A 21,770-nucleotide genomic window follows, 5' to 3' on the forward strand; every position below is an offset into this window, starting at 1 on the left:
ACCTTCTCCACCCCTCAGTACTAGTTGCACAGTACACAGAGGAGACTCAGTACACTTCTGTTAAATGGAAAATCCACACGTTCACTAACTTTCCTTTCCAAAACAAACAAACAAAAAAGGCTTGACTGTAAAAGTAAACCATTTCGAAGGACAGCCTGGATTAATCAGCACACATCCCACCTCCTACCAGGTAAACCACTGCGGGGTGGCTCTAAGCAGCTGCTCAGACATGTGAAGGTTGTCACTACTCCCCTCACAGACCACTCTGTGATTCACAGTTTGGAAGAGCATTGAGTAAGCCGGGTGATGAAGAGTATAATTCAACAGGTATAATTGTCTCCATCCATTAGCAAGGCCACACAGGTAAGCACGAACTGCTCCTGTAAACAGGGACTGAATGAGATACCCCAAATACACTCTTCTGGTAGCAGTGCTTTTCTCACTTCCTATACAAAGCCCTCAATTTGACGTGAGCCCCTTGCCTGACTTAAATTCTAAGCCAAAGGTCGGCTCTATGCTTTAGTTAACATTTGTTCAGGTCACATAAGATGTTTCCATCTATCTGCCCAGTTCTCTCTGACTTGGAAGTAGGGTGACAAGTGCAATGCCTTGGTAGCTTTTTGTAGACCCACGGAATAATTTGCCTTTTACCTCATTGAGACGAAAGCCCAGGAGAAAAGAAAATTTGATCTAAAAGGATGAAAACTGGTTCCTCTCCCTTTGATTCCATAACTCTAAAGGAATGAAAACTAACTTCTACACTCGACATGAATATATCTGGATGTAGAGTATTGAGGCACAATTATTTTAATTGCCTGAGCATGTTTTCATAACTTAAAAAAATCGTAACTAAATCCCTTAAGCTTTTTGTTCTGAAGGTCAAAACTGCCTTCTCAGACTCAGCAGTGAGAAGGGAAGAGCAGGAATGTTTTTCAGGATAACCCAGAGGGTTAGACAGTTACCAGATTTCCTTGTGCAGGGGACTGGGGATTATGTGCACTCTCTACCCCGTTCCCTTTAGCAACGGTGAGGTCATCTTGCAGCATGAGAAAGTAATTCTTCTCTTTATATTAATCTGGGAAAATCTTAATGATGGCACAAAAATTTTTATTTGTCAAAGTATGCATTTCCATCCGAATTTGATTGGAAAGGTACCATGTGCCAACAGTTCTATTCAAGGGGTAAGCTTTTTTTGTTTTTCTGGGGGGGAAATTTATTCCTCCCTTTTTATTTTTACTCTTATTCTCCAAAAGAATTCCTTTATTCAACTTAATTTATCAAAGAGTAAGTCCAGAAGGCAAATCTCCTGTACAGAAAGATTGATCTACTTTACATGAAATCACCTAGATTCCTGAGAATGGCCAAATTCCCCAGCAATTCATTTGTGATCCACATCTCTGCCTCTGTCCTCATATGGTCTTCTCTCCTGTTCTTATAAGGAGGATTTAGGGCTCACCCTAAATCCAGGGTGATCTCATCTCAAGATCCACAATTAAATATGCAAAAACCCTTTTTCCGAATAAGATCACCTTTGCATATTCTGGGGGTTACGACTTGGACATACTTTTTGGGTCCACTATTAAACCTACTGCAATTGGGTAAGAAAAAAAAAAGATTTTTTTAAGGATTAGAGAGAGAAAAGAATATTTACTCTTTCTACCTAATCCTTAAAGTAGATGTTGATCCTTCGCTTTCCTTTCTAAACTCTCTCCTGCCTTTAATGAAATGCCAGTGTCATAAATTCCTGAACCCATGTCACCCACTGTGACCCTTCTTCTAAGGTCTGGTCCTCCATTCCCAACAACCCCTGGTGGATGTCCTGCCACCCCTTCAAGATTAACACTTCATCTTCTTCCTCAGTAAACCAGATCCTCCCCCTGCCTCCCTTTCATCTCTTAAAAAAAAAAAAAAAAAAAAGATCACTCTCGCACCCAAAGCTCATGGCTGCTTTCAGGCATGAGAGAACCCCAAGAAGAAACATCCTTGGGAGTCCCCAGTTGTTTATTTCGGAGGTTGTGGAGTCCCACCTGCCTTGAGACACGTTCTCCGGACACGACCCAGCTGCTGTCCCTCATCAGTGTCCCCTCCCTGAGGAGCTGAGCAGTTCCTGTTCAACCATCTGTTTCTGCCCATTGGCAGGGCACCGGCCTGCGGATATTACCCAGGCCAAATGCTCACCTCGGAGCTCTCAAGTCTGCTGCTGCCCACACTGATGCCTTGACACCAGCCCATGGAGGCTGGTAGCTTCCCCATCCGATGTGATACACGCCTGTCAGCAACTATGGATCGTGGGCTGCAGTTCCCACCTCTGACATCTACTTCTCAGGCCCAGGTCTGTCCTAAAATGAGCATCATCCCCAAAACAAAGCTTGGCTTCATTGAAATCTTCTGTATTTCAAATGTTTTTAAAGACATGAGGGGAAAAATGCTTATGAGATGACAGTAAGTGAAGGGACACCAGAAAAGCATTTTGAAGGCTGAATTTTTACCAACTAGCTTTTCTATACCTTCCCCCAACTATGAGCACTTGAATGACTTTAGAAAATGACTTCCTGGGGTTGAACCCCAACTTCTGCAGTCCCTAATTTTGTAGCTTTAGGCTTTTTACTTCTCCTCTCAATGTTTCCATTTTCTTTTCTGAAAATAAAAGCAGTATCTTGCACATTGTAGGGCAGTGAAGATTAACTGAGAGGATGTATGTAAAAGCCTTGAAATTGCACCTGGTACATAGCAAGGCATTGGATAAATGTTACCTATGAATAGGTTCTTTCAGCTCCTAAATCCTGCTTGGATGCTTTGCAGGTACGTTTTTTTACAAGTTGGTTAAAGAAATTAAATACATGAATGAATGAGTACCCAATTCTTCCTTCTTCCTCAAGTGACTCCAACTCCCAGTGCTGCCTTTGGCACTCATCTCATCCTGTTCTTTATTCTTCAACTCATTTTCCTTTCTTCTGCTAACTAGCTTATACTCGTTAGGAGGCAGAGACTGCCTCTGAGACACCTCTGTCACCTCCCAAGCGAGTGGCTGCTAGGCCACAAGAGTGCAATTAATGAACATTTTTTGATTAAGAACAATTCTTTTTTCAAACTTTTAGCTTCTTTCCCTTTCTTCTGGTCTCTTCCGACTGCCTCTGAAGCTCAGGCAGGAGCTAAAGATGGAAGACCGACAGCAAGAGGAAGACAGGAGCAATCCCCCATCACCACCACGCAGCTGCCCTCGCGTCGTGCCATTGTCATACAGCCCTGTAATTGCAAAACCATTTTCCACAAAGACTTAAAGTTTTTGGTCCCAGACTATTAAAAAGCCTTTCTCTAGTGCTTTAAAAGAATGTGACAGCTGCTTTATTTTGACAGTTAGACAGCACTTGGGATTTTACTTTGCTTTTATAGATGGAAATTCATTGAACATATTCTGCACAGCAGTTATGAGTAATGTTGGCCCAGAAAGAAAAGAAACCCAGCTTCCAAATGTCAGGACACCTCTGAGAAGGGATATGCATGTTTACTACGACTTAGCCTAGAATGTGACTTGGAGAAAATTTCATGTGCAATAACCCTTCTAGTTCCCAGAGGTGCCTCCTGACACTGTGTCAATGACACCAGTCATTTTACAACAGCGTTATTTCTCCTCCATTCAGCCCGATGACTACTCTCCATGCTTCTGAGCCATACATCTTTAATATGGAGGAATCCAATGCGTCCCGAGAGGTGTGTATGCGTATTCTGTTTTCCTAACAGCTGCCTAAATAATCTGAAAGTTAACGACAAAAGCCACACTTTCCTGAGACAAATTTAGCTGGTTCTTGGAAAGCAAGTATTTTGACGACAGTTCCAACGTGAATCACTGACACAAGACTTCAGTGACTGTCAGAAATGACAAAGGGGGGAGCTCACAACTACATCTCCAAAGTAGTAAAACTATGTATCACATTAATTTTAAAAATGGAAAGATGACAGGCTATGCCACCTTTTTCTTGACAAATGATTTGTGTCTAAATGGTTTACTAAAAATGATTTGTTTCAAGCTTCATGAAACTAATTAAATATTAGATTCAGCAAGACAAAGTACAATCTTGGCATCATAAACATCACTGGACTATGTAAGTGAGCAAAGACAAAAAATAATTAGTGCTCTCACGTATTAGTGGGTTAAAGAGGAATAGAAACACCTCTTTCTCTTTTAGGAATTGTGATATACTTCTACTCAGTAGAAACTGTGTTCCCCTTCAGTTGGAAGGGAAACTGCAATTTTAGAAAAGGACAGAAATGTAGAGATGAACAATGCAAAAATAAAGCCCTACTCACATCAGTTATCTCTTCTGAGTCTCCTTCCTTGTCCTTGACTATTTTACATTGTCCTAATATCAATGTTGCTATGGATATAAAATCTTTTTCCAAATTTCAATATCTCAGGCAGCAAAAACAACAAATTTCCCAATTCCTATATCCCTCTCTACCTTCCTTAATATCCGTCTTTTCCAAGAAGTACTCCCAGATGACTCGGGCCTGGCTGGCAGGCCATTTCATTCCACCACACCTTGAGTCAAGTGTCCTGTTTTATGTGGAAATGAGTGATTCACACTGTGACTCAGTTCAGGTCTTAAGGTTTGCCTGTCTTCACTCCTGTGAAATAGTCTCCTTATTTGTGTCAAGTTCATATGTGGAAGGTCAATCGTATTTATGTGCATGGTATGAAAGTAAAAAAGTCAGACAGGTTCGGTAGGATAAACAGAAATGACCGCTGACTCTGATGGACAGGGTGATATCAGACCAGGTGGGTAGATATGAAAAAGCCAGATAAGCTCTGAAGGCAAAGTAGAGTTCAAGTTCAATTTAAACACAGGATTATGATGGTTTATCAACTGCGAAGAAACTGAGATTGGGTATAAGGCAACTGTCGAAGAATACTAAGAGGAACTAGTGGCAAAGGGAGTATTAAGAAGTGAGTTTACTTTTTTAATGTAGGGCTTTTTGCCCCCTTTTACTACTTGTCTCACTTTGCCATGTAGTTGCTTTACTTTGTTCGTGAGTGGATGCACTAACGCCTATTCATCCTTCTTTCTAGAGTGCTTATGGATGTGCTGAGATATCTGCCAGCAAGTAGTGGAGGAAGTGAGCTTCCAAGTCTCAAATATATGTCCCATGAATGTGACCACAGCAACCTGAGGCTAAACCACAGCCTTAAAGAACAATAAAACAGGCTCTTCTGGAAGGGTCTGGAATATCCAAAGAATGGCCACAACCTCATGCACTTTCTAAAACTCCCCTACCTTTGACATATCATCAACCCAGACTTTCATTATCTATCATCACTTGGCTAGCCCTTCTGATAATAATGATAATAGTAGTAGCTACTATTTATTGAGTGACTACCATATATCCCCTACAAGATGATGTTATTAAGTCTACATTACAAATGAGAAAACTGTATGAGCATCTGGAGATGTTAAGTAGCTTGCTCAAAGCCTCACAGCATAAGGGGCAAAGCCAGAATTTGAATCCAGACCTATATAATTCCAGAACCCTTGCTCTTTAACTCTGTCCCAAATCTGGAGTACTAGCAACCATCAACAACAAGCCCAAGGGCCCAGAGCTAACACCTGAGGGGAAGGCAATGAAATTCTGGGCCTCTTAATTCCTGGCACAGAGTGAGCTTTTGAAAAATGTTATTTAAGGCTCAATGAGAATAGTAGATGATCCTGCTTCATGGACTACCCACACAAATTATGATGAACTCCCAAGTCAACACTGAATCTTTTGATATCCAGGGGAAGAACTCTCTGCTCCAACTTTCTTCTCACTTTTGATGCTCAAATCAACACCTCCAGCCCTGACTTCTCCATAGTCCCCTTCTGTCTCAGGCCATTTTAACTGGAGCGTGTATCCTTCCATAACCTCAAATTCAAATCTTACTCCAAAATTCTTTTTCACTTTTCAACTTTTAGTCATCTTTTTCTGGTCTGCCAGAAAATAATCTTGCAATCAACGTTACGTCTTCCCTCTCCTTCATGTTGTTTGTTCTTCTTCAGTCCTGCCAAGTCAACCTCAGAGGTTACTCTCTAAACCTCTTTATTCTGCCCATGGGTACAGAGAAGCAATTAAAAATAGTTGCTATTTGGATTACTTAGGGCACCCATAAAGTCACGGTAAGTGGATGTTCATGTTGCATATGGAGGAGCTGACAATGTCATATGCGTGAATGAGAGAAAGTGGCTAGAAAGGCAAGCCGGAGGCCAAAGATGTCTAACTTGACAGTTTGGACTCATCATAGGTTTTTTTTTGTTTTTGTTTTTTTTGTTTTTTTGTTTTTTTTTTTTTGGCGGTACGCGAGCCTCTCACTGCTGTGGCCTCTCCCGTTGCAGAGCACAGGCTCCGGACGCACAGGCCCAGCAGCCATGGCTCACGGGCCCAGCCACTCCATGGCATGTGGGATCCTCCCGGACCGGGGCACGAACCCGTGTCCCCTGCATTGGCAGGCGGACTCCCAACCACTACGCCACCGGGGAAGCCCCTCATCATAGGTTTTTTAAGCAGGAAAGTGACACAATCAAATGTGCATTTTCTAATGATAGGCGATTACACTGGAGGCCAAGAGACAAGTTGGCCAGTGTATCAAAACACAAAGGAAATCTGAAAGGAAGTCCAACCATATGGATAAGCTTTCGTATTTTCCTGTACCCATTTGTAAGTGTTCCATGAAGAATGCGACTCCACCTGAATATTCCTCCACTAGTGTTTTCTATCTTGGTAGCTGTCACCAACATTTGCCCAGTTGTTCACAAGAAATCTCGTTATCATCCTTAACATTTTGCTCTCTCTTACCTCCCACGTATAATCAATCACCAATTTCCTGTCAATTTAATCTTCTCATATGTCTTGATGAGACATATGTCTGACTTCTTTTTGTCTCCTCTGTCACTATCCTAGGCCATGACATAATAATCATTTCTCACCTGGGCTACTGCAAGAGCTGTCTAACTAGTCTCTCTTATTTCATTTTACCTTCACAAAACAATTCTCAAATTTTGACCTTCCAAAAGTACAAATCATACCATGTCACTCCCCTGCTTAGAAACCTTCCCTTTTTTCATGACTCTTAGACAGAGTATTAAGTCAGTACAACTCCTAATGGCAGAGCCTCTATCCATCCAACCAGCCAGATCCAGAGCCCCTATGGAACTTCTTTCAATGCCAGAGAGGTAAGATATTAGCCAGGATCTCCTCAAATATCACCTCTCCATCATTCCTTCCATTCGTGTTCTTCATTAATAGGATTGTCAATTAAACATAGGATGGAACTTCTTCACGTGTCCTTTCAACACAACTTCAAATTCATATATATTTTTCATTCCTTATCTTTTGGAATATATTCTGGATGTATTTCTTATTTTCATCTTCCAAGTTACTGGTTCTCTCTATAGCCAAATCCACTGTAGAGTAACTCTATGTGTTTTATTGTTTTTTTCCTGTTGTAGGTTTTTTTTTTTTACATTTTACTTACTATATGTATATTTTTTATTTCTGAGATTTTTAATTGTTTCTTTCTCATATTCCTCTATTCTCAATTTATGTCTACCTACTTTGTGTGCATAATTTCCTGTTTGTGTAGATACTAGTCTCTCTCTTCTAAAGTTCTTCCTTTGAGGATCTATGACACACTTATTTTTAAGTCCTCCCTTGATCTCTATGTTCCTCCACACTGACCAGAGGGAATAGGGCCACCAACAGCAGCAGCAGCAGCAGGTGTGACAAAGAGGGACCAGATGCAGGTAAGTTTTCTGAGGTAACTGATTGGACAGAAAAGCTGAGGGAATGAGAAGAGTCTAGGAAGACATGTAATTTCAGCTTCAGTAAACTGGGTGTATGTTCATATGTCACTGAGAAAAGGAAAATATGAAGAAAAGCAAAACTGCACAGGCTTGGGGTTGGAAGGAACAATGAGGACTGTTTTGAATATGTTGAGTTTGAGGTGCAAGGGACATCTAGATGGGCATGACAAGTAAGCAGATAGGTAGTTGTTTACATGGGTCAGGAGGTCAAGAATGAAGCGACAGCAGAAATTATGAGCATCTTATGGTGACGAGGCTGATGAATGCAAATAGATCACCACAAACTTGTCCCAGGGTAATGATCCATCTATAATCATTTTGAAAATTGATACAGCTTATCTCAAAGTCATTTGGTTGTCTTTCGATTATGGATGACTTTGATGGAAGGACAAAAATAGATCTTCATAAAGTCAATTCATAAGATATAATAATATATTTAGAATGCATGGTGGGAACAAGGGAAGGGATGTTCTTCTCACCAGGGCCACTCCTTTCATAATTATATTTAATTGCATCATAGGACAGAAAAAGTACGAACCTCACCTATTTCCTTTGCTCACATTATTATGATTTTACCACATATCAGGCCCTGTCCTAGGCACTGGGAACACACTTGGCCCGTGCAGAACATCACACAATGAATAAGTGGGGCCATATAGGATGTTACAAGTGCATATAACAAGGGCCTTCATCTGATCTGAGAAATCTGAAGACTTTTAAGCAGCTTACTCTTCATCTGGGATGAAGAGTGAACAAGAGTTAGATAAGCAGAGAAATGAAGGGGCGGTAATTGCCAGTTAAGAGAAAAATCACATTTGTAAAGGCTCTGAGAACTATGCATTCATGAAAGGAAAAAAGTCAATTGTAATGAGAACCAAGACAGAGGAATTTGGGGGAAGCCACATTGACTCTAAGCAAAGCTGGTGATGTAGGCAAGAGCTGAGGATAGCAGGGTCCTAATAACCACAGCAAGGACGTCTGGAATTTATTCTAAGTGCGGCGGGAAAGTCACTGCAGAATGCCTGGGAGAATGCATCGGAGGGGAAGTAAGAGAGGTGACCGGGAGGCCAGCTGAGGAGGTAAGTGGAGACAAGCGAGAGCAGTGGCAGCGAGGATGGAGAAAAGGTGGACAGAATCAAGAACCATTTAGGAGGTAACCTTCACAGGACTTGCTATTTGAGAGACTTTGGGAGCTGCAGGGGAGGCTGTCCAGAGCCACGCTGGTACCGCTGACTTAGAGGACCCGCAAGTACATCTGATGGAAATTCTAGAAAAAACAACCTAGAAGAGCACATATTTTCTTTCCCTGAGGCTGCTCTCATTCCCTCGCAGTTCTGGGCACACTGCACAGGTCTATATACCCCTAGAGACAAAGTACAAGCTGCCTTTCTGCAGAACAAAACAGCTTTTTCTGGGAACCCAGAGTCCTGCTTAATGCTGAAATCTACATATTTATATACCTCTCCGCAAACTGCCAGTTGACCTAACAGGAAAATGAAGTACAAAGTGTGACACACGCAAAACGTTCTAGAAATGTGAGATGTCTTAGTCACCAAACTCTCAAGAAAGCACGGTTGATAAAAGGCTCTGTCCTGAGTTACCCAATGTGCTCTTAGTGACAGAGTTGAGGAAGGGAAATAGAATGGAGGAGACTATCACCCCTTCCTACCCAGAAAGCAAACTGAAATCTGTAGTTCATTTTCAGAAGAAAAAGCAGAACACTAGAGTTCATTCCTGTGCAATTAAACTGGGTTCTCAGCTGAAGGGAGACATATGTTTTCTGTCTTTCTCTTCCAAAGCATGGCAAACTCTAAGATTTTATGAAGTTACATACACTCTCACATACAAAGGGACAGAGCTAAAACCAGAAAGGGAAGTACTTCGGTCACTTTATAGTAAAGGAAGTTTAAGAAATAGTTGTTACAGGGGCTTCCCTGGTGGCGCAGCGGTTAAGAATCCGCCTGCCAATGCAGGGGGCACAGGTTTGAGCCCTGGTCCGGGATGATCCCACATGCCGTGGAGCAACTAATCCTGTGTGCCACAACTACTGAGCCCGCGAGCCACAGCTACTGAAGCCCGTGAGCCTAGAGCCCGTGCTCCGTAACAAGAGAAGCCACCGCAATGAGAAGCCCACACACCGCAACGAAGAGTAGCCCCCACTCGCCACAACTAGAGAAGCCTGCGTGCAGCAGGAAAGACCCAAAGCAGCCAAAACTAAAATAAATAAATTTTTTAAAAAAGAAATAGTTGTTACAATACCAAATCCAAGAGTTGCAAAAATCAGATGAGCAATGACTATTCCTGTCCCGATATCATTCTACCTGATTATGACAGCACAGAAAGCAGTGGTGCAACATCACCCAGGCTTTCTTAAGTGGAACAGAAGAAGCTCTTGAGGGTGTTATGTTCATACTCTCTGTAGAGTAATTAAAGGTGAAGAACCATTAGGACCATTTTACTGATGGAAGCACTGAAGCACTCCATAAACGTTACTGAGGGAGCCAGAGATATCACAAGCAGATAGAGCTAGAGATGTAGTGGGGTGTAGAGACAGTCATTTCTAAATCTGGGTCCGAGAGCATCAGTATCGCCATGGAGCTTGAAAAACACAGGAATTCCCAGGCCTCGAACCATACCTACAAATAATCCTCTCTGTGTGTTCAATATGTTTCATAAGCAATTCAGATGCAGAACCAAGCTTGGGAACCACTGATTTAGTCCATCCTTAACAAGGGGAAATTTGTCTCCCACCCTGGGGACACTGGCAATGTTTGGAGACATTTTTGGTTGTCACAACTGGGGGAGGGAATGCTACTGGCAACTAGTGAGTAAAGGCCAGGATACTGCTCAAATCCTACAATGCACAGGACAGCCCTCAAAACTCAGAATTATGCAGTCAAAAATGTCAATAGTGCTGAAGTTGAGAAATCCTGATGTAATCCAACCACTCAGGAAAGAACAGTCCAGAAAAATTACATGACTTTTCATTTCTGCAGGGCAAGGTTGGAGCTTCACTTTCCAGAAATTCAGTCTCATTTTCTTGACTCTATGGGATTTTTTATTACTATTATTGTGGTAAAATACACATAACATTAAAATTACAATCTTAACTATTTTTAAACATAGTGTTCAGTGGTATTAAATACACTCAAATTGTATATTCTGTGTGATTGCATCTGAATTCAAGACTCTTTATTTGGAGCTCAACTGTCATTTTAGTTCACCAGGCTCTCAATACTTAAATGTCTTGGGAATTATGGGTTTTCAGGCTGAAAAGCTAACTTTAATGCATTTAAGGAAAAGTTTGTATTATTGGTTACAGCCTTGCTTGAAACATAAGAAACTTGTTCTATTCTATGTATGACTGAAAAAAATCATAATTGGCTCCTAATGGTTTCTATTATTAAGCAGGGCGCTGAGTGATTACCTCACCGAATCCCCACAATGCCAGGAAGGACGTATAAATATTGACAATTCTTCCTTACAAAGCAGGAGGCTTGTCCCCAGTCACACAGCACTTAGTGGCAGCCCAGATTTTGAGTCCAAATAAGTCCACCCAAAGTCCATGCCCATAAGCACCAGGCCAGCCTGCCTCTCCCAGTGTCCAGCCCCAAAGAAACCTGGCTTTCAAGGCTCTGTCTCACTTCAGGTGGGCTCCTTCTGTAATAACCCAGACCACTCGCCATATTTTCCCTAACTTATAAGGTAATACAATCTTGGCTTTCATAATGCAGCATGTCCCTGGAAGTCACATTGTCAGTGGACGCAGCAGGCAAGCTGGCAGTGGCATAGGCATCTCTTCAAACCACCATTAAACTGAGCCCTAAGAGATGGAGAGACTCAAAGAGAACTACCAAACACATGAAATAAGCCAGACAGAGAAAGACAAATACCATCTAGTATCACTTATATGTAGAATCTACAAAAAAAAAAAAAAATCAAACTCATAGAAACAGAAAGTAGAAAAGTAGTTGCCAGAGGCTGGTAGGGGAAATATGGAAAGGTTGGTCAAAGGATACAAACTTTCAGCTATAAGATGAACAAGGCCTGAGGATCTAATGTAAAACATGGTGACTGTAGTTGATAATACTATACTGTATGATTTTAAATTTGCTAAGAGAGTAAAACTCAATTGTTCTCACCATATGTCAATTATACCTCAATAAAGCTGAAATGAAATAAAAAAAGAACTACTGAACAGATTTCTGATTTAGTAGAAACTGTCTGGGTTTTAGTGTCACCCAGTGCTAGACTCACATCAGTAGCTTCCTAACTGTGTGAGCTCAGGCAACTCACTGAGCCTCTGAACAATTATGAACCGGGAAGTATAAAGCCTGCCTTGCTGGACTGTAGGAAGGAGGTGAAATACTCTGTGCAGGGCACTTAACACAGTGCCTAGCGCACAATATGTGCTGATTAGATGGTACATGCTATTATTACTACTACCACTACTAGTGTTATGTACAGAATGAGTTAAACTCCATGTCAAGCACAAAAACTTCAATGTACTTTATGTATTGAGCTTTAAAAATGAGTGAGCTTTATGGGTAAATTAAATTTATATGTATTGAATTATATCTTAAATATATTACAGAAATAGGACAGCTGAGGGAAAACCGTGGGCAATCATTTTGTACATGCTTGCCTAAAAACACATGCATCTATGTTTCTTTGAGAAAAATAAAATCTGCAACCATGTACGAGAAGGAGTGCTATTGTAGTTTTTTCTGTTTGGAGAATGGAGAATAACAAGTGTTTTATTCTTATCTTTACTACTCACAATTCAAGCCAAAAGTAGACCCACATAAATAGAGATCATTGTGATGGACCACAGGATACAAATGTAGTATGTAAATCAGGCTAACCAACAAGAGCTTATAATAACATCTTATAATCTATTTATAATCTACATCTGATAATATACTTCAAAAGACATGGGCACATGTAAATAATATCAGGCACAGGTTATATTAACTGTAAATAAAATCTACAGGCAAAGAAAATGGTATAAGAAGGATGGAGAAACAACTACATTACATGATCAAAAAAGACTTGAGCAGAAAGAAGGCTCTCCGCAGTGCCAGCAAAGCCAGGATTTAGAGGAGCGGAGAGGGGAAGAGAGTGCAGGAGGAATCCAAGCAGGCTGGCTGTTAGAAAGAAACTACAAGACATGAAAAGAAAAAAAAGGACAAAAATGTGCAGGGACACACTCCTAAAGGGGCAGCTTCTACAAAGCAAGAGGGTACTTGAGAATTGCACGCAGCACCCGCAAATACGCTGAACCTGGGATACTGTAAAGGGAAATCATGGCAGGACATGAAGGCAAGCTAAGGAATCTGACTCAAGTCTCAGGGATACTAGAAAGCTCAAGAATCATCCGCGACTTTTTCTTTTAATTGTGGTATACTTTCTTCGAACAAACTCTTTCCCCAAAGCATCTAAAAATGAAAAGAGGTCAATAGCAGCTGCTGTGGCAGGAGTGAGCGTGGAGAGCCTGGAAGCAAATGGCACACACCCCTCGCCCCTGAACCATTTGAGAAGGAGCTGCAGAACTAAGATTGAAAAACGCACATCTCCTCCCATCATCCTCTCTGGGCCTGAACTTGCAGCATAGCAGTCTGCCCAAGTGTTTGATGCACAAGTAAGAGAGATGATCAGGGCTCCTTGCCTGCCAAGATGGCCCATGCTGGCTTTTCTTGATTGGAGATGAGATCTATCTTGTTGTATGGAGAGGATGGAGTTTGTACACTTGGGGCCATAAATAACACAGCTAATGAACCCCATTCTACATGAAATAACTTCCAAAAGTTGGTAACATCTATCAGACTCCCTTCCTTCAGGTTCACATATGAGCAGTTTTACCAACCATTTGCTTGTATTCTGTAGGCAACTGAAGGTTTATAGAGGGAAATAATGCATCCATTAAACAGAGAGATGAACTGATGACCAGTTAGTAGGACAAGCCGGTGACCAGAGCTGGTATTATTCAGAGAGAAGTTACACTTAAATCCATGAAAGAACATGGAATCTGAGCCAACGAGTGTCACTGGTGAACACGCAGACCAGAGGGCTAAGCACTGAGGTTGTGACTGATTTAGAAAGAAGGAGAAAGACACGGAACCATGCAGGAAACTCACAAAGACTAATCAGACAAGGAGGGAGAATCTCAGAACTGAAGCTTAATGAAGGGAGGGGGGTAGTTTCAAGAAGATACGAACGAGCAGCTTTGCCGAGTGACACCAAGACAGAGTGAGGACCACTCGATTTAGCAAACGGGAGGGCATAGGTACCATCAAAGACAGCAACACCAGAGGGAGGGAAATTGTTATTCATACTAAGATCAAGTAGATGCCAAAGCAACATGGATGACATATACTGACAGCACTTAGATCGGCTTGGAATGGAAAGACAGAAAATAAACTCTACTCCAGCAAGAGAGTTACTAGGTCAAGAGGAAGATTTTCCAAGGTAGGTATAGAAGAGCTTCCTGTTGAAAGCAGAGGAGAAAAGAACAAATGAAGGGGATTTTGATGGGCAAAGCCTCAGGTAAGGGGAGAGGACAAGTCAAAACACAGGTGGAGCAAAAGAGATGGGGGTTGGGACAGGCTGAATGCCTTAGGAAGAGAGTAGGGACACATCTTCCCTCCTCTGCTGGCAGTGGAAAAGCAAGACAGCATGACAGGAGACAAAAGCATCGAGTGGTCTTTGGAGGTGTGCAAACACATAGCAGAGAACTTCTGAGGCACGGATGGGAGCAGTGGCTTTCTGGCTTCAGTGTACTCGTAAAGAAAGGCATGTGGGGGAAGGACAGAGGCAGGAGAGACTGGAGGATCAAAGAGCATGTGCAAGGAACAGAGGGGCTGCTTCCCAGAATATTGGTGGGTGGCCAAGAGATGGGAGAAAATATTGTGGAGGAGTACTAGGGAGCCAGTGAATATTCCATAGCATGAATTGGCTGCATATCCAGTTAGCATGTTCCTTTATTACTAGCTGATGCCTCCCTCCCACTTGCCCTTTAATTTTTTCTCCTTCTAGACATTTACAAAGCTAGGCAGATAAAGAAGGAGAAAGGTGGGAAACTGTGCATGATGGAAGGGCAAGTAAAAACAAAAATCAGAGCATCTAATTTTCTAATTTCATGAGCACTTGCTTAAACTAGCAGCAATAATGCCTTTACTGAGTAATTACTCTGAGCTGGCAGTGTCCTATATTCTTTTCATATATTTTCTTTAATCTTCACAACCATTAAAGAAGTGGGAAATTATTATCTCGACTTGACCAGGCCAAGATACCAAGGCTCATAGAGGCTAACTGGGTTCTTACAGAATGGGGGGCTCCAGGGCCCACACCCAGATTTAAATGTCCCAGAGCCCGTACTGTGTCTGTTAGGACACACTGCCTCTCAGCATTATGCCTCGTGTCAAAAGCGCTAGGGGGGGCTTCCCTGGTGGCGCAGTGGTTGAGAGTCCGCCTGCCGAAGCAGGGGACACGGGTTCGTGCCCCGGTCTGGGAAGATCCCACATGCCGCGGAGCAGCTGGGCCCGTGGGCCATGGCCGCTGAGCCTGCGCGTCCGGAGCCTGTGCTCCGCAACGGGAGAGGCCACAACACTGAGAAGCCCGTGTACCGCCAAAAAAAAAAAAAGCACTAGGGTTTTGACACTCTTGACTAAGAAATATGCTGTTCAAAAAATATTAGGTTAACAGGAAGAGTGGATGGGGAGCCTTTCTGGCTCTGTGTATCCAGACAATCATCACCTACAGCCTCAAGTGGCTCCTGAGGTTGAAAGCCAACAACACACAGTGAAGGCAGGTGCAGAGGCTGCCGCCGTGAGCAAAAGAGCTAGCTGACAGCTCTTCCGAGAGCCTCATATGACACCAAACTCCAGTTGTGAGAAGCTCCTCGGGGCTTTTCCTGTGGAGTGGAAACACAGAATGGTCTCCTCAAAATCCAGAAGGAAGGTAAACCAATCCACTCCAAGCTGACATCCCCTTGAACCTCATGGGCCCTGGCTGAGCAGAACTGATCCCCACTCAGGAAGCTCCCTCTCCTGGTTATTCATTAATTAAATATTCACTTCTTAAGGAAGGTTGTTCACCAGGCACTAGAGAAACAGTATTCAAAAATGGAGTAACTCGGGCTCATGGCTGTTTCTCACGAGCCCCTGCATGATGCAGTGTGGGAGGCCCTGCTTCGGACTCACCTAATGCTCGTCACAAACCAGATTAAGGACCCATCCCTGGTCGGCAGAATCACAGTCTCTGCAGCTGGGCTGGGGATGTGCATTTCTCACCAGCTCCCCGGGTGACTCTTGGGCACACACAAGGCTGAGGACCACTGGTTTAAGCTGATTGACAAGGACAACACAGTGTGACAAGTGGAGGGGTACTGGAGGTTTGGGGAGAAGATGGGGCAGCAATGCCTGACCCAGCTTCCAGAAATTCCTTTTAGTGAAATGGTAGCTAAGAGCAAAGGAGCAAAGGTAATGTGCCATGGGAGAGAAACAGGTGGTGTGACCTTTATTGATCAAGGTAGAAGATTAGGAGAAAACCCCAGTAATAATCACTGCTCAAGTCTTCCTTGTTTGTGCAAATACATTTCCAATTCTTGTGCCAACTTCCAACTGGATCAAGAAACAGCACTTGGGGAGCTCCCTGGTGGTCCAGTGGTAAAGAATCTGCCTTCCAATGCAAGGGACGCGGGTTTGATCCCTGGTCAGGGAACTAAGATCCCACGTGCTGCAAGGCAACTAAACCTGCGCGCCAGAACTACCGAGCTCACGTGCCTCAACTAGAGAGCGTGTGCGCCACAAACTACAGAGCCCATGTGCCCTGGAGCCTGTGCGCCACAACTACAGAGCCCACGCGCTCTGGAACCCGTGTGCCACAACTAGAGGGAGAAAACCCACACGCCACAACTGAAGAGAAGCCCGCGCGCCACAGTGAAAGATCCCACATGCCTCAACGAAGATCCTGCGTGCTGCAACTAAGACCCAAAGCAGCCAAAAATAAATTAAATAAATAAATAAATAATAAATAAATCTTAAAAAGAAAAAAGAAACAGCACCTGATACCAAAACTGCCACTCTCCAACTTCAGCGGCTGCAGGGCAAAAAGGGACTGGGTCTCTAACTCTTTGTGGAGGTCTCCCTATGGCATTAGCAGGAGCCCTACAATTTAGCCAACGGTTTAAAAGTTCAGTCTTCAAAGTACAGGAGGCCTGGGTTTCTGTCCTGGTCTCACTAACTAGGAAATCATCTAACTTCTATGAACCTCAATATTATCATGTATAAATGTAGAACCATCACCAAGAAGGAGACAAAGAAACTTCAGATGCCTCTTGATATGAAGCCCTGAAGAGGACACAACTTCATCTCTCTTGCCTGTCTGCCAAAAATGCAAAACCTGAATCTAATTGGAAGGAAACATCGGAGAAACCCAAACTGAAGGACATTCCACAAAACAGCCGTCCTGTACTCTACAATACTATCAAGGTCACAAAAGATGAAGAAAGACTAAGGAACCATTCTAGATCCATGAAGACCAGAGACACATGGCAATAAATGTAATACATGATCCTGGAGGGATGTCAGACTGTGAGGAAAATACCTATCAAGGACCTTATCGGGATACTTGATGAAATTTGAATATGGGCTTTGGGCTTTGAATTAGATGATAATGTTGAACTAATGTTCAATTTTCTGGTTTCTTTAAAGAGACTGTGGTTATGTAAGAGAATGATTTTGTTCTTAAGAAGGACACATTGAGTATTTAGGGGTAAACAGAGGTGATGCTCCTAAGTCACCCTCAAATGGTTCAAAAGGGGATAGGTATACTAGAGAGAGAAAAAACAATAAAGCAAATGAAGCAAAATATTAATAACTAGTGAATCTAGATAAAAGGTAGACAGGAATTCCTTTGTACTATTCTTGTCATTTCTGCGTGTGAAATTGTACTGAAGTAAAGTTACTCTTCAAAACTATCAGGCCATGAAAAACAAGGGAAAGACTTAGAAATTGTCAAAGACTGAAGAAGACAAAGGGAACATGAAACATCACAATGCAGTTGGTATTCCTGCACTGGATCCTGTAACAGAAGGACATTAGTGGAAAAACTGATGAAATCCTAATAAAGTTTGTAGTTCAGTTACTAGTAATCTACCATAGTTTTGACAAATGTACCGCAGTTATATTAAGATGTTAACATCAGGAGAAACTGAGTGAAAGGTATAAAAAAATTCTCTATACAATCTTCATAATTCGTCTATAAATTTAAACTTGTTCCAAAATAAAAAGAATATTTAAAAAAAAATTATTAAGACACACATACAGCAAAGGCCATCCCCAAAGGCAGGAACAAGATACTGACTCCACAGGCCCCTAAGAGTATGTATCAAGAGCTACTGTCTTAAAGAAGAGGTTTCCAAACACCCTGGGCCATGGCAGAAGCAAAAAGAAATAGTCTACCTAAACCACTAACTTAGAATCTCGGGGGCTGGGGCCCCAGAGAACATTTGAACAAGTGCCCCAGGTGGTTCTGATGTGGCCTTGGGCTTGGGTACCTGGTATCCAGCTCAGCATTTCTCAGACTTAACTACACAAGGAATCCCCTGGGGATCTTGTTAAAACGCACATCTGGGTCAGGAGGTCTGGGTAGGGTCTGAGACTCTGCATATCTACTGAGCTCTCAGGTGATGCTCAAGCAACTGGTCCTCAGCCCCACCTATGGAGAAGGCAAAGCAACAAGACAGAAGGGGCCTGGGTCCACTGGAGCATCATGCCAGCCCAGGACTGCCATGTGGACTTGAGAAGCCAACTTCTATCTCTTTGAACCATTGTTCTCTTGGGTTGTAGACAAACCTAATTTTAACAACATTTAGACTTCACCAAGTAGTCCAGCCATATTTTAAAGTAACATTCAACACATATCCTCTCTCAAACAGCATGTGAAAAAACGGTAAACAACTGTTGTCTGACACAAATGTATATAAAATTACTGGGCGGGCTTCTCTACTTTCATGGGTTGCTTCTGAAGTCAACAAAATCTGCCTCAGAGAACAGTTAAAATGACTATGACATGCTGGTCTGATGACACCTTTTTTGAAAACAAACCTAAAAATGTACCCTTTCTTACATTCATGCTCAAACTCAACTAATTCTTATCTGACCTTTATAATTTATTCTAATGAATCCTTTGGGACCACACAATGCCATGTAAATTTTGCAGTGGTCTTCAATCAGATAATAAAATCTGACCAGAAAAAATGTATAGATCATAAAATAGTATCAGAAAAGTATAGATCATAAAATAATATCAAGAACATAAAAAGTGGAGTTGCCATGGTACCCTAATTTCAAAAATGTAGAAAGCCATCTAGAATCCTATACTATATGCTTCATGAAACCCTTAAGCATACACTAGGCCTCAATTTTTTTTTTCCTTTAAATCATTTACAATGACAAAAACCACCTTCCTGAGATAGCCTGTAATCAATAGTAAATGAGAGTTACATCATAAGACTGTCAGTACACAAACTAAACGATGCCTCCATAGGTAAAACCATTTTAAAAGTCTTCTTGACATTTTTTCATTCACTAAAAATGTACTGAGTATTTATTACATACCAGACAATATACTAGACCCAGAGTGCATTTTACTCTAATAATAAAATTACAACCGGCTAGGATCCAAGACTCATTCCTCTACACTAATTTCATGATCAAACTATTTTTTTTTTATACAGCAGGTTCTTACTAGTCATCCATTTCATACACATCAGTGTATACATGTCAATCCCAATCGCCCAATTCATCACACCACCACCCCCCGCCGCCACTTCCCCCCTTGGTGTCCATATGTTTGTTCTCTCCATCTGTGTCTCAATTTCTGCCCTGAAAACCAGTTCATCTGTACCATTTTTCTAGGTTCCACATATACGCGTTAATATACGATATTTGTTTTCCTCTTTCTGACTTACTTCACTCTGTATGACAGTCTCTAGATCCATCCACGCATGACCAAACTATTAATATGACAAAGTAGCAACATACTTGTTGGCTGCTTATGCAAAAACCAAAGAGAAGAGTGATTCCAAAAATTAAGATTTGTGTTGTCTATGATAAAACAATCAGCACATAGTCATGAGTCTCTGCAAGGCAGGGCTGGGACGGCCTCCACTGTGTCAACTGCCCAGAGTCTAGTCCTCTTGTCCCTCCTGCCTCCCTCACAGCTTCAGACACAAACCCTGTATTGACACACTCCAAGTAGATGTTGGATGAGTATAAAAACCCCATCCATCGCCACTGCATGTGGTACAGAAATCAAACTACACTGCAACTATTATCGCACCAATTTTTCAACACAGCCAGAGAGAGAACGGGAGAAAAAAGAGCTATCTGAAGTCTGTGTAAATTCAGAATAGAAGGGAAACTAAAATAACCCCTAAACGACTGCCAGTATTACTAACCTGGTCGATTTCCATGAGCTTGGGGTAGGCACCCGGCCATTCTATGGCCACCTTGACGATGTCCGCAGGTGGTGGCATTGCAAATCCCCGCAATGTCCAAAGCCGGTGGAAGCGGGATCCTACAGTGTAGATGGCCGCACGTGTCTATACCTAATGAGGAATGACAAAAAGAGAAAGAGAAGTCGCTCAGTACAGATGCAGGGCGAATTTTGTTTTATCACTTCCTGTTTTCACTGGTGGTTTCGGTACAAGAAACGGCTCTGGGTGCAGAAGACACAGGGTGCCAACTGCACCATTCACGGGTGGCTCCAGAGGAGAGAAGGCAAAGGAGGGGACGGTGCCAATGCCCTGGAGTTGGAGATGAGGCCCCGGAGAGGCAACAGCCTCCCAAGGTCTCAGTGGGAAGCAAGGCGTCCCTTACTGCCTGCTTCTACTCTGAATGGTGCCCAGGGTCTGAATGAGCCTGGCTCACTCTGCCCAGAAGTACATGCAAACTCCTCGTGCTCAGCAGCCTTCGGAAGGACAGATCATCCAGGAAGTCATGGCCAGGAAGCAGCATATCTTTAAAATGTTTTCTGTGTGTCACAAATAGAGCTCCTCTGCACTATAGCAACCAAGATATCTTAAGGAAGGCACAATGCCCCAAGGTTCACACACATGCACACACACTCGCTCCCCACGGCCAGTTCACAAGATGAGAAGAAAATTAATTGTAGCGCCTAGTACAGCATTCAGAACAGACCTTGAATTCTCACTGGAATGAATAGTGTTGCTTACACAAAGGAAGTAAGATTATCCTCTGCTGCCTCTCTCTCCCAGACTCACTCGTTTCTTTTAGGATAACTTTTTTAACTTAATATTTTGGGGGGCTTCCCTGGTGGCTCAGTGGTTAAGAATCCGCCTGCCAATGCAGGGGACACGGGTTCGAGCCCTAGTCCGGGAAGATCCCACATGCCGCAGAGCAACTAAGCCCGTGCTCCACAACTACTGAGACTGCGCTCTAGAGCCCGAGCTCACTGCAACTAGAGAAAGCCTGCGTGCAGCAACAAAGACCCAACGCAGCCAAAAGTAAATAAATAAAATAAATAAATTAAAACAAAATAATAAATAAATAAAAACAATATTTTTGAACAGGTAAAACACTCATGTGATTCAAAACTTGAACGTGTGTGCAAGTGTGTGTGTGCATGTAAAGACAGTGTAGAAACTCCCTCCTCCTGAAATGATACATCCACCCAATATTCACTTCCATCCCCACCCCTCCAGCTAGCCACTGTTACTAGTTTCTTATGTATCGCTCCAGAACTTCTTCAGGTATATAAGTCAAATGCAAAAGCATATTATATTTCCCACTTCCTTTACATAAAAGGCAGCATTCTATACCCTGGTTTTTTTTCATTTCATGTATCTTCTAAATCCTTCTATATTAATACAAATTTTGTGTCCTGGTTCCTTCTACAGCTGCATAGTTGTTC

General features: G+C 42.4%; 1 protein-coding gene across 3 annotated transcripts in view; it reads right to left on the reverse strand.

Moving 5' to 3' along the window:
- The window catches only part of ELMO1 (engulfment and cell motility 1), a 547,030-nt gene that overhangs the window by 427,443 nt on the left and 97,817 nt on the right, over positions 1 to 21,770 (reverse strand). For all 3 annotated transcript variants that reach the window (XM_060020724.1, XM_060020723.1, XM_060020725.1), the window contains one exon: positions 20,296 to 20,445. In XM_060020724.1, the coding sequence (XP_059876707.1) occupies positions 20,296 to 20,373 (78 nt within the window). In that variant the 5' untranslated portion in view covers positions 20,374 to 20,445. The remainder of the gene's footprint in view (positions 1 to 20,295; positions 20,446 to 21,770) is intronic.

The sequence above is a fragment of the Delphinus delphis genome, chromosome 9 (genome assembly GCF_949987515.2).
Source record: "Delphinus delphis chromosome 9, mDelDel1.2, whole genome shotgun sequence".
Classification (NCBI taxonomy): Eukaryota; Metazoa; Chordata; class Mammalia; order Artiodactyla; family Delphinidae; genus Delphinus; species Delphinus delphis.